The 13,240-nt window shown below is 48.2% G+C and overlaps 2 protein-coding genes across 2 annotated transcripts; both read right to left on the bottom strand.

The window, feature by feature from the left end:
• Window positions 1–5,447: 5,447 nt before the first annotated feature.
• Window positions 5,448–7,582, bottom strand: MIND_00298100 (Cytochrome P450; the record flags this gene model as incomplete). Its single annotated transcript, XM_037359843.1, has 12 exons — window positions 5,448–5,520; window positions 5,570–5,713; window positions 5,768–5,881; window positions 5,931–5,947; window positions 5,996–6,060; window positions 6,113–6,302; window positions 6,353–6,481; window positions 6,535–6,641; window positions 6,691–6,836; window positions 6,888–7,076; window positions 7,131–7,263; window positions 7,312–7,582. The coding sequence occupies 12 exons, from the start codon at window positions 7,580–7,582 to the stop codon at window positions 5,448–5,450; spliced, it is 1,578 nt and encodes a 525-aa protein (XP_037222728.1).
• A 1,904-nt stretch (window positions 7,583–9,486) lies between these two features.
• Window positions 9,487–10,260, bottom strand: MIND_00298000 (uncharacterized protein; the record flags this gene model as incomplete). Its single annotated transcript, XM_037359842.1, has 2 exons — window positions 9,487–10,050; window positions 10,111–10,260. The coding sequence occupies 2 exons, from the start codon at window positions 10,258–10,260 to the stop codon at window positions 9,487–9,489; spliced, it is 714 nt and encodes a 237-aa protein (XP_037222727.1).
• Between the last annotated feature and the right edge of the window lie 2,980 nt (window positions 10,261–13,240).

Raw genomic sequence — 13,240 nt, 5'->3', positions numbered from 1 at the left:
AATATCAATTCGAATTATTTCCTAATTAGGAAACTCTTGGCGCCGGAGGCGCCCGGAAATGTCATAAATTGCCTTTTTGGGAGAGGATTTTGAGCAAAATGGTGTGACATACGAAAAAATTTCGAATTTTATAGCTACTGTGACACGTGACATACGAACTGAATAAAATGCTACAGTATTTCCCGGACCGTGTCCCGGCTGGACACGCGCAAACTATTCAAGTTGGGGGGATGACAACCGACGTCCCGGGCGCGGAGTTACTCAGAGACCTCTTCAGGCGCTGGTGATGCATGGAGGTTTCGCACACGGGGCTTGTTTGTAGTCGATAGTGACACCAAGGATTCGTCCTGAAACAATAATTGTAAGGGATCAACTCGGAAGAAGATCTTCTCCCTTGATGTGACGTAATGGCACTGCCCCCTTCTTTTCCTTCTTGGCCATGAGCACCCTCTGCTCTGCTCTGCCCTTAGGTCGCGCCATTCATACCATCATCATTACCATGCATATACAACGCCACGTAGCAGCCCCTCAGACGAACGCTCAAGCCCCGGCCTTCCCCCTCATGACTTCAAGCATTGTCGTTTTCCGTCGCATGTTATCACAATACGACTCGAAATGACGCGCGTCTAGGTGGAATTGCTGGGCCGATATAGCTTGCGAGTAAGCATATGGACTGTCCTAAACCAAAGGAAGCCAGGGATGTAAAAAGTAGTATGTCACCCACTCGAAACTGCCGCTATTTTTCTGACTTGCACAATGCACATCGACGCGACTGCCCCGCCGACTCCTCAACGCTCTTCTCGGCGAAACCCACATTAAGATTGTTGTGATGAACACGCTTATACTTCTCGACGCGATGTTCTGCTCTTGCTCTTTCTTGCACTGCTCGCGGGTCTCCTCGCTCAAGCGCCTATCCGGCACTTTCAAGCCCCGAGTCTCAAGCTGCCTCGATGACTATTGCCCATCCTTGGTACTTCTTAGCAAGTTTCCTCAACGCGGGCTCTGTACGGCTTTCGCTTGGGAGGACTGTCCTGGACTCCGAGTTTCCGACTCGGGCCTGAGGGGCAATGCAGGCGCCTAAGTACTTTCTCGAACCGTGTATGTAACTATTCTATCTCGAGCAAATGACGAATCTACTTATGTCGTAGAATGTCAGTATCTCGTCGTTATATCGACGCGCAACACTTTGCATATGATGCTCTTCTTAGTTTTCTTTCAGACTGCGGCAGTGTTTGGAATCTATCACCGTTCTCGTTTCGACGTCGCACTTGCGAGCTTCTACGACATGTCTTTAAAGCTTCTCTCCATACAAATCTTTTTCCTCCCTCTGCGGCTCGATTGGTAGAAGACGACACCCGGGCTCCGATAGCTTCAGCCATGCTACTTCTCCGAGCTCCATACTGGTATATCCGACCTGGAGAAACCGTCGATCTGACGCCTTCGGTGTTTGACGTGATATTCCTGGCTGGGTTCTGCACCACAAATGATGTCGTTGCCAGCGCTCTCGGTTACAGCACCACTCGGGTAGGCTTCAAGTTGGTGCGAATTGCCCATTGGGGCCCCACCGACTTTATTTCGACAATGCACCCCTACAATGTGTCTCCCGACTTCTTGAAGGCAACCCTTCCGAATCACTGACTTGGTTAGGGACGATTTGGTTGGGCCATGACTCATGAGTCATGATGAAGGTGTCGTTCAAGGCCATTTCTCCGAGCGCCGTTTCATACCCGTACGCTCAAACTCTATATATCTCAACACAGCTATGAACTCATCATGCAAGCGCGTACTACAGGTGCATACTGTATTGAATGGGCGCTTAAACTGGCGTAGCCGCTCTTTACATCAAGCAAATTCATCGAAATCAGATATCAGGCTATCCCCTTCCCACCGGAAATGTTCTTACATTCCCAGCGGATCGCGGCTGAAGCTCCAGCAGGGCTTACCTCCGGCGATCTACGACGCCGATCTTAGAACCTGTCCGGACTGCACATGAATTGGGAGTGAGGTCCTTCAAGTTCCCAGGTTATAACTGACAGCATCTCACATATCTGGGTGTCTTGGTATAGCCCGAAACGCGTTGCCCTCAATCTCAGCATCTGCAACAGGGCTAGCAACTCGAGCACGAAATCTATGTGGATGCTGGTATTGCATCAAGATCGGACTGCGCCTCCAGAAGGTCAGGCTTCGCGGTTGCCCGCACAGACCACATCAGGGTCCTTCAAACGATGAGTCGCGATCCCCACCTGGCGGAACCCGATATTTCCTCATTTGCAGCTCGGCGTCCATATACCTGGTCTTCCTAGGCAACTAAAGAACCTTTCGTGCTCCCACAGGCCCGCACTGAGGGACTCTGATGACGACTCGGACTACGGTGGTTGCTCCGAGATTATTAGCTGCGGGTTCGCCCAGAACTCAGCGGCTGTACTGACGGTGCTTTCGACGGCATATAATGGCTCTCTGCTCAGTGTCAGTGTCTCAGACTGCCCGGACGAAAGCGCTGGATCGCCTCGTATTTCCCCTCTCTTACCGTCATACAATTTTACGCCTACTAAAGCATATAGTTGCTTCCGGACGTTGATCCCACCTACCCAACGCTAATACCTTCTCAATGTCTAATACTCCGTCGACCACGGCGAGCAAGAAGCGAACCAAGGGTTATATGGCGTGTCAGCATTGTCGGAAGGGCAAAAGAAAGGTGCTATGAATTTTCGACCTTGAGCCAGGTATATCCTATACTGACCAAGCTTCCCAGTGCATCAGCAGCGACTATACTGGCCCCTGCGAGCGCTGCAAACACTTGCACCGGCCTGACGCCTGTGTGTACAAGCGTGTTGGGGCCGACGACTCAGACAGCGACGAACCGGAGCCCAGCGCGCCAAACGACTTCGGAGCAATGTCTCAGTCCGGTTTCGGGCCCGGCGTGGCACTTTCTATGCCTCCGGGTCAGAATCCCTGGAGTCCGGCGCCAACGGCTCATAGCCATCACGATCAGAGCCGTTATAGGGCGGCGGGGCAGGCCGGACTGTCTGCCGTGGGGCCATCTTCGCAGGAACAGCAAGCGATGCAGCCTGCATCACATATAAACTACTACGGGCAAGGACCGCAAGGTTACCCGGCTCAGTCGAGCACAACCGGATCGGGAATGCAATATCCCGGCGCAGATGAGCTTGCATCACCGCCGGGCGCCTATTACCAGCCGAACTATGCGGGCGCAATGCAGGGGTACTACACATATCCATGCCCAGTATGCGGCTCTCCTTCGCCATGCATGTGTGCATATGGCGGGCAATAGTTTCGGAGTTTCCCGGCGACAACCGGCGGACTTGTGCTGCCGATTCACACTTCACCAGATATTGGTCTCACTACTGGCAGCCTAGCAGAGCAGTTTTGGACTTTTACTAATATTTACATACCTCCCTTTTTGTTTTTGAACATTAAGATTCTGTTTTCAGAGTGACAGAGACTTAGATTGCTTTAAAGTTTTCAAGACTTGGTCTCAATGGACACTTTCGTTATTGGTATTGATATTCAGTCAAATCAGACCAGTCATCATATTTTCAGTAGCAACTGTATCATTGACTTTTTTTCTTGTTCAATTTACAATTAGTGATTGTCTGCAATCCTATAGCTAACACTCACTGGCACAGAATAATTTTCTTAAATGTTAATTTAACAATATTATATAAGATATTCTCCCAGACTGGTGAGTTTGAGGGACCTGCAATGAAATTATATCATATACCTGGAACCTTCAAACCATTTACAGGGCCTGTAAATTTCTTTAGAGTTTGCTGTACCATTTCAATCATGTGTCCACATTACTAGTATGTTATTCCAAATAATACATAAATTGTCTTAGAACTGTAATGAACACTTGTAAACACTTATTTGACCTACCCCTCCCTTCTGTTTGATTTATTCCCACTGATACAAGGAGATTAAGAGGCTGAAGTTCGAATTTATTTAATCAACTAGTTTTCAAGATAATACCAGAGTAAGTTGGAAGTAAATATATGTATGCAGGCATTTATATACCACAAATCATAAAAATCAGGATTTACACAGGGAAAATTCCAAACTTTCTTTCCCTATTAAAACATGAATTTAACAATAATACTTCTTTCCATAAAGAAGAAATATTATATACTGTACTATTTTATTTATTTCGTTGGTCACACGTTACACGCTGCTACAAGAACAAAGAGGATCTTTCTGACAAAGTCAGAATGATGATGTTTCCTTTCCTCTTTCATGCAAGCAAATAGCACACCTTTCTTCTTTTTTTGAACAATGTTCTTTGCTATCAAAGGTGTATATAAAGAAAAGCTTTCTGAAAATTGCAGAAATATGTTCCTTTGGACAACAACAAATAAAGATGAATTTAAAGAACTTATTTATGAAATGAGCAGAAATATATCCTCTATATTACGCAGAAAGGGGGATTGTAAGGGCAACCCCGGGCAGTATTGTTTATAAGACTCTAAATAATGGTTGCTTTTAAAATTAAAGGGTCTTAGATACTTATTTACCCTTATTTAGGGTGTGATTCTAAGGGTTTTTCCAAGGGTTATTTCCTAAAAAAAAAGGAAAAATTATTTTTCAACTATTTATCCATCAAAATCATCACCAGAGCTCTCAACAGCACTAATATCCAGCTTCTTATTGCTATTCTTGACCTGTAGAAGCTCCATTAGACACCCTCCCTCTGTTAGTGCAGCCTGACAATAGTTGATATCCGCCTCTATCATGTGGGTCACACCAGGTCACACCAGGTCGCAGGTGGATAAGGGTAGATGAGGCCTTAGAAAAGTTCCCAGCTCAATCTAAGCCCTTAACTTAGAATAAAAATAACCCTGAATTTCAAGCTAATGCTTATCATTAGAGGCAACACTGACCCTGGAGGCCCGAAATCAGTGTCCTAGCAGGGGAGGATCCAAAGAGAAGAAACAGTCCACCTGCTAGGTAGCTGAACTATATACCATTGCTTCAAGCAGTCTGCCTACACCATGTTACAAGCCAGGTCCCAGCATCTAGTGGAGGCGATGATGTGATCGCCGGAACCGGAGGACCGGAATCGGGGTCGGAATCGGCGGGCCAGAGGGGAGGTTCCCTGACAGGGATTGAAAGGCATATGGAAAGATCTTTCCAATAACTTTTCTATCCCTGCCAAAGACATTCTTTTTGTTCTTACAGAAAGCTTCATAAAGAATAGACATTCATGGAAAAATTGATATATTATATTTCTTGTCTATAGAATTATGGATATAAGTAAATGTGTATACATTTAACACATGTTTAAAACAGAAAAGAATTTTTTGGGAATTTCCCGTGTGTTAAGACTCAGCGTACATCTTACAGATATTTTATAAACTAGTCTGCCGGGTTGCGATGGCCCCTGGAGACACATGGTCATGGTCCCTGGTTAATGATGATCAAAAACCATCAACTTAGGCATCGGAAAATAGCCTCTCCACCCCATCCCACCGAGCTTGCATCACGAATGGGAACTCCTCCGCATTTCTAAGGGCATTGTTATATAATTCATGTGGTCTCTCAGCGATTGACTCACCGAACCATCCCGCCGCCGAACTTTACCTCTGGAATGATTTCCTTGCCCGCCACATCGCGCTGCGGAGAGATGCGGAAGCACGCGAGGATGTATGCAGCTTGAAGGAATAGTTGTGTGAATGCGACATCCGCACCAGGACAGCGACTATTTCAACATTAGCTCAGCCAATCTGGCGGCATACAGTGAAGCATTCCGTACCGAGGACCGACGCCAAAAGCATGGTGCGGGAGACGCTCGCCCCGCTCTCCCTCGAACCTGTCGGGGTTGAATGTCTCCGGGGAGGCGTAGACCTCGGGATCACGAGAAAGGGAGCTAAGTATTTGTCAGGCTTTTCGCAACCGGAGAAAACAACCAAATGCACAATATCGAAGCCATGAGCTATTGCCACATTCAATTTGAGGCTCACGCAAGCAAAGGACCACTCACCATAGTGTCTTTAGGGATCATGTATCCGTCGAACTCAACGGCTTCCCGGTTTCTATGCGGTATGGCTAGATATTTGGTGATGAGGATAATTGTAATTTTCCCAACGGCATCACGCACCAACTGGGACTGGCGGTGCCCAACGAAGTACTTCCCACAGGACACGCGTCAGATAAGGCAGCTTGGGTCGATCTGCTAAACACGGGAGGCGGTCGCGGCCAACAACGTCGTCTAACTCGTCTTGCGCGCGAGATTGCACCGAAGGATGGAGGAGCATTGCGAGCACGAAAGAGTAAGACGAAGCAGCAGACTGTTTGACGGTGGGAAACAGGTGCGCGGAACAAAACGTTGGAAACATACGGTGTCCGCCCCCGCGCCGTAGATCGCTGCAGCAGTGGCTTTGATGAGCGTCTCGGTGTGCTTGCTCTTCCCATCGTCAAACTTCTGCATATTAATAGAGCAGAAGGAGTCAGGCGCCGTGCCAGCATGCTGACAGATCAGGATTAACCTAGAGTGGCAGGATGAATGAACGTGTAACGCACTACTTGTTCCTTGACTTCGCCCCATGGCTTGGACATCATCTCGTTGATCTTCGCACGGAAATACCTGGCACGTCTGTGAAAAGGCACCCAAGATGGGAGGTGCTTCACTACACGATAAGGTGTGGTCAACCTGGTTTGAATGCCGAAAGGACTCACGAATGGGTAAAAAATCTACCAGCCAGCCACCTGTGAGGGCATACTCCGACAAGGCCATCATTTCTTCGGCGAGCAGAACTTGCGGGTCGTCTACCTCGAGGGCAGGAAGCCCATATACCATGCGGAGGGAGAACGACGTTGAGAAGCTGTCAACGGGTGGTGGTTAGCTTCTGCGTGGACCGGAGTACCAGACTTACCGGCGTAAATGTCGAGCAGTATCCTCAGGATCTTCATACGTTGCACGCAGGAGACGACGGCCTTCTTCGTTCAGTAGACTCTCGTGGCGTCGCTGAACCTCTGGGGCCAATGCCTCTTTCATGAACTTTCTCTGCTCTCGAAAGTCCGCGCCATATTGGGTCATCGGATGGAGAACATCCATGCCGCATCTGCCGACCGGTTGACACTGAGAGCGAAGGACGGCGGTAATGAATAGCACATACAGTTCTTGGGAGAACACGAGTTGAGGTCGGTCGGAGAACACCGCACTACGTTTGACAAAGAGCTCGGATATAATGTTGGTGGAAGTGAGGAAGAGAACGTTCTTGCCCAGGATGGATAAGCGGGTAATGGGGCCTACGATGCTTCAGCACAGGATAGATCTAGGGAGAGAAACGAGCGCACCATATACCTTCTGCCATACTTCCATACGTTCGCCCTGGTGGTGACTAGGCCAGTCCAGCAAGTTTCCGAGTAATGGCAACGCTCGCGGACCAGGTATCCTCTTGCCCTGTTTGCCTCGCCCTTTGTAAAAGTTGCACACAATGATTATTGTCAGTAGAGCCGGGATGATGTACGATGGTGTTGCATGCAAAATGGTCGCTTGCGGCAGGTGGGTGACGGAGGGGGAAACGGAAAGGTTGGAGAGACCTGCTGCGAGCGAATGTAGAGACATGGTTGTTCGTTCAGAGTAGGTGGAAGACCGGTCTGGTTTTATAATTAGTGCGAACACGGAGAGAGATAGACAGGCCAACTCAATCAGGGACCGATATAGTCTTCTGCGTCCGCCCGGCGCCTCTCCGCAAACAACTCCCAATGCGGAAAAGTGAAATACTAGCATTACACTAGCCCGTTGGATGACACTGCCTGTTGTTTCGCTGGGTAGAGAGGGTCCAGAGCTGTAGCATATAAAAGCGGGTTAGCTTGGAGTTTTGTGTGGCATATTGCGTGCGGCGCGGCAGTCGCAAAAATGCGACGTTGATTCGGCATGGACCATGATATGTAGGGGGGCGGACTTGAAGCTCCACTAGCGCTATTGCGACGCCGTTCATTTGAAACGGGAGAGGAGCACAGGCGAGTTCCAGGTATGGTGGTCAAAAGCAATGTCGTGGACATCCGTGACACGTCGTCGCCCTTGCTTCCGATTGTCATCACCACCCCCACTTTCCGTCCTTTCCGCGAAAGCTCCACCCACGGCCACAGCGGGAGACGGTCCAGGCTCCCGCAAACACGGGAAAGGGTGTCCGGGTCGATACCTAGATGTTTACGACGCCTCAAACTCCGTTTGTCGGGATCCGAGCTGGCGGGGGGAGATGGATAGACTGTGGATTGAGCAAGGAGAGCAGTTTGAGCGGGTTACAGGCCCTTCCAAGTGCGTTCTTGGCCAACTCTGACGAATCTGTCTGACTTTTATCCGTCAACAATTCCGCCGTGGCCTTCAAGTTCCGAGAGGGGGCCGTCCACTCGTTGCGCAAGCTCAGCAAACTACCATCAGTGGAGTCGCCAGCGAGCCTAACCAACAGAGTCAACATCGATACACGGAGGCGCAGAAAGTAGTGTCCGCCATTTTGGCTCTGACGATGTTTCGGCGCAACAACGTTCTCTTGCATGCTCCACCGTCAGTATGGATATGGAGTCATGACCGGCGCCGTTCTTCTTTCGTCGAAATGTGGCATTTAGACATCACGACTTGCTCGACAATGTTATGACCGCACACATCTTGGTCGGCCTTCCACGCCTAGCACACAGCTCGTTCGTTGTCAAGAAACATGTAGTGAACTAACGCGGTCTCCCATCTCTGGAATAGACCTCTTGCAAATGACTTGCTCTGATTCTCGACTCGATCCACCACTGGCCAAGGGTCAAGACTTGTCAAGACGCGACCTTCCTCAGCTCCAAATCAATGACTACATCCGGTTCCAGCGCTACACCGCAGACGTAAAATTATAGGACCCACCTTTCTATTACCTTTCGAGCAACATTCTGTCGTCTTTCTGCGTTGCGTCAATACATTTTTTTCCACTCTCTCTTAGTCTGACGTGTCAAGACCGGAAATCATCTATTGTTTGGACTAGTATGGTAGTTTCGAAATGTCTTTCTCCCACAGAGCCTCCATCGCCCTTGACTCATTGTTACAGCTGGCGCATGGAATCCCGCTTACCAACTGTCCCAGGTGGGGATAAAATTTCCCGTGGCAATGCCAGCTCAGTAAGCTCAAAGCGCAGTCGGAGAATCATCATGACCAGTGCCACACTCAGCCAACATTCATTTGTGGATAGGCAGCTGATCGACTCCAACGGTTCCCTGATCCCCGGCATGCGGAGATTGTGCGATAGTGCGGAACGTATTTCCCTCCAGGATGTGGACTTCATCGGCCACATTTCGCCGTCTCAGGATTCGAAGCACTCTGGCAGCTAAGTACTAGCCACATCTCAAAGCACTACAGCGTAGCGTTACTCATCAAGTCATGCGATGAAGAGTACATGTCCTCATACGTCGGGCGGGTGCTTAGGCTTTCGGTGAGTGCCTCATTATCATTGTAATACACTCTTCGCAAATCTACAGACACAATACACCAAACTAGTAATGACCAAGCATGAGCTCACACCAATCATCGGCGGCTTGACTGTCGAATGTGGCGGGCCCAGTCGCTCCAAGCTCCACTGCCAGGTCCAGTGCTCCCCAATCGATTCTTTGCGCGGTGAAATCGCCTGTTGGAGTTTCGATTTCACCTGGCGACGCGGATGGCGGACTGCTAGTAGGTGACGGGCGGATTGTCGCTGCCAGTGGTGAGGGGGCAAACAGACCAAAATCGTCCGAGGTGGGGACGAGTGCCAACGACGGGTAGGATGTGCGGTCACCGTATCTTGGCCGAAAGTCTCGGGGAGGCGCGCGCGTGGACGGAAGCAAGCCCCCAAGCGGGCGGGATGATTCGGACGAACTCGATACCGCGATCATTGGGGGTTGGGCGGCGGGTTGTAGAGGTATCAGCACTCGGCACATGGGATGGTCGTAGCTGGGGATGATGTACGGTGGCCCAGAAGGGTATTGGCATTGCATATTTCTCATCCGACAGCGCGTGCAGGACACAAGGACGTAGGGCATGGTTTCTGGATCGACATTTTTGTCGCGGGCTGGTATGCACTATGGGTTGACGGGTTCAAGTTCAGTGGTAAGCCCCTTGCGATGTCAAAAAGCCCGTACTTTGGCCTTGGAATGTCGGCAATTATAACAGGCATTGCGTTTCGGCTTGGGCTTCAAGTTTCTGACGCGAGCCGCACTGGCGGAGCGCGGCTCGGGGGAAGAAGCCGCAGAGGAAGAGGACGATGTAACAGAGGAGGGCGGGGAAGCCATAGCGAGTAAAGGACAAAATGCTGTTCGCGTGCTTGTTCTTAATATACGTGCCCCAAACGATCGGCAGGACAAACGATTTGCGTCGATAGGTCCCGTAATTGATCCCACTCCCGACATTGATGTGGCTTCTTTGGAATGGGCGCTGGTCCAGTGCTGCGGTGCTTACGTAGCAACCAACGGCGTTTGCCCATTGGTGGGGACAACAGATCAAATTCCTCGGACGTCAACGTCAATCATTGGCGAATGCGAGTACAGTCGTATGTGTCTCGCAAGGAAGGAGTTCTGGCGATAAGCTTCTAAAGTACCTAGCTAGAGCCTAGCCAGGCAATTGTAGGGTACGACGCGCACAACACTGCCCACGATTGCCCATCACAATGATCTGGTCATTTCTAGCTAGCCATGTGCGCGTAGGAGTGAAGCAGCCGAGATTGGTGCAATGGGCTGTAATCGGACCGAAATGATCGAAAAAAGCAAGGTACTCGTAGTCAGGCTGAGTACTAGTAGATCGCGCGACCCAGGAAGTTGATCCAATAAGCACTTACTTACTATCAAGAAACCACATAGCAGACCGTGCATCGACATGAGCTACATGTCCCTTTTTGCTTGCTTTTGCGTTCCTTAGCCCAACGGCCGCCGTTCTAGCAAGGGAAATTCTACTCCCACGGTAGCGGATTTTGAGGAATCGGCCCGAATGCATGTGGCAACCTGGATGACGAAGTGATGGGCCATGTCGTGTCCTGTCCGGCCGCGTAATCGTTGTACTAAAGGGGATACAGGATCGGCCCGTGGGCAATCCGTGGGGCAACCTTACAGAATAATCCGATCAGTTGAGGATTACTTAGCACATGTGTCACGATCCCACACAATTATGCCAGTACGCCGGAGGTGATTGCTTCTGACGGAAGCAAGACTGAAGGACCCGTCAGTACGACGATGGACATCATAATTTGCAATTGAAAATCTGTTTTGTTTTCTCAATCCTTCATGGATTTTCATGGGGACTGATTCTCTAAGAAATCGCAGCATATTGAGTCATCACATTGGACTTAACTCAAAGTGAGTGTGGCTATAATTTGTAGCAAATAAATGCACCAAATATGCCACAAGATAGAAGACCATATATATTTATATGACAAATCACCATATATAACAAAGTGGGTAATAGTGACTAATAATGCAGCACCATTTTTCACTTATTGTCTATAAAACATGGATAAGGGGGAGGCATAAATAAAATTTAGAAACACATCAGGAAGCCTCAGACAGGGGACCGACCAACTGTGACACCAACCAATTACTACTTAACACACAGAATAGTCTTGTAAAAAAGCCTCCTTTATGATCTCCACATTGAAATGTCACAACAGAGGTGGAGAAGTGTCACAAATACATGACAAATCCTACCAAATATGGTAATTTGCAGAGGGGTTAAGTTACACAGTGATTGCCCTAGGGCCCTATTTTACCAAAAAAGGAAGTTATTTAATAATCAAATTATGCAATATAATCACCATCGTAAATGGCTCCATCATCAAGTTATGTATCTTTTGTGGCATCTGCAAGATCATTTAGATACTTAGCCTCTGCTTGCATGTCGGTTACTTTGCAGTAGTTGTGGTAGTGTGATGTGTTTGCCTTGGCTATGACATAGAAGGATTTTACCAATCTCAGAGATTGGCTGTGTGGGCAGTGTGAAGAAGAAGACTGATAAAAATTTCATTGACAGATGATCATGACACATTTATGATGACACATATGATCCAATCAATAGGGCCTATTAAGGCCCTCTAACTAGTTTCTGTTGACCTGAGGGCCTCTGGATAGGGCCCTGAGGGTTTATTTTTCATAGGACCCTCAGGCACTCAGGCAATCACTGGTTAAGTAAGGGCTGGCTATACAGACTCAAATCACATGAAAATACAGTGTTAAATATTCTTAGATGTATTATACTTATGTGATACAACGAAAAATTACTACCAGAAAAAAGAATTAAGGCTGCCAGGGGGGACCCACTGACTGACATCATGTCCATTGATGCCATCATGCCTGCCCCTTAGGTCAGGAAGGGAGTAGTCATAATATATGCTATATTTGACACCCTGATACAGAACTGGATTTCTTGTACAACTTTTGAAACTTTATTGCATATCAATCAAAGCAGTAAAAGAGGCCATTGTTTTGGACCACTGTTTCTTATATCTAAATTCAGCTTAGGGGACCATTTTTTTTTGGCTAAAACATGTGTTATAGCATAAGTGGAGGAAAATTATGATATATATAAGCAGGGATATATGCAATCCATGCGGATACACCGATTTTATCCATATGGATATGGGTACAGATAGAACTTTTCATATCTATGAGTATCATGGATAAGTAAACCCTTGAAGGTGTGAGGGTACTGTACCATTTTAATCAGTTCATCAGGGGTCTTGCGCGTGACACCCTGACAAACTGTACCTTTTGTCAGTCGTGCAGTGGCTGCGTGACTTACAAAAAATTTCGTTGGATCAGCTGGGGTGTGACGTGTGACCGACAAATTGAATAAAATAGTACAGTAAATAGGGGGGATAATATACTCCAGCAGCCTAAAACAGAAGTTCTTACATATTGGCTTGATGGTACATACTAGTAGGCGTACAAACATTTTTGTACTACCTTGATAAAATTTCTATGTAATATCTTCTCCAATCCATAGGTATATCTGTATCCGTATCCATGGATATGGGTACACAGCCAGCATAGATACGGATGGAGTCCCACATACCCAAGGGTACTGACCCATTTCAGCGGGTCACGGTCACATCGGGATTTTTGGCTGAAATATTTCGGCCGGTCACAGGTCACAGCCCATTCTTTTGGTCCCAAAGCATCCCGATTTGGAAGAATCTCAAAAAATTTTGCGCCTTTGGCGGAATTTACTATTTAGGTAAGAGGTCACAAAATTAGACATTTCGGCCAAACGGTCACGGGTCACAGG

This window comes from Mycena indigotica (genome assembly GCF_014461135.1).
Source record: "Mycena indigotica strain 171206Taipei chromosome Unknown Mind.scaff0003, whole genome shotgun sequence".
Classification (NCBI taxonomy): domain Eukaryota; kingdom Fungi; phylum Basidiomycota; class Agaricomycetes; order Agaricales; family Mycenaceae; genus Mycena; species Mycena indigotica.
The sequence above is the reverse complement of the archived record's forward strand: the minus strand, read 5'-3'. Positions and strand labels throughout refer to the sequence as shown.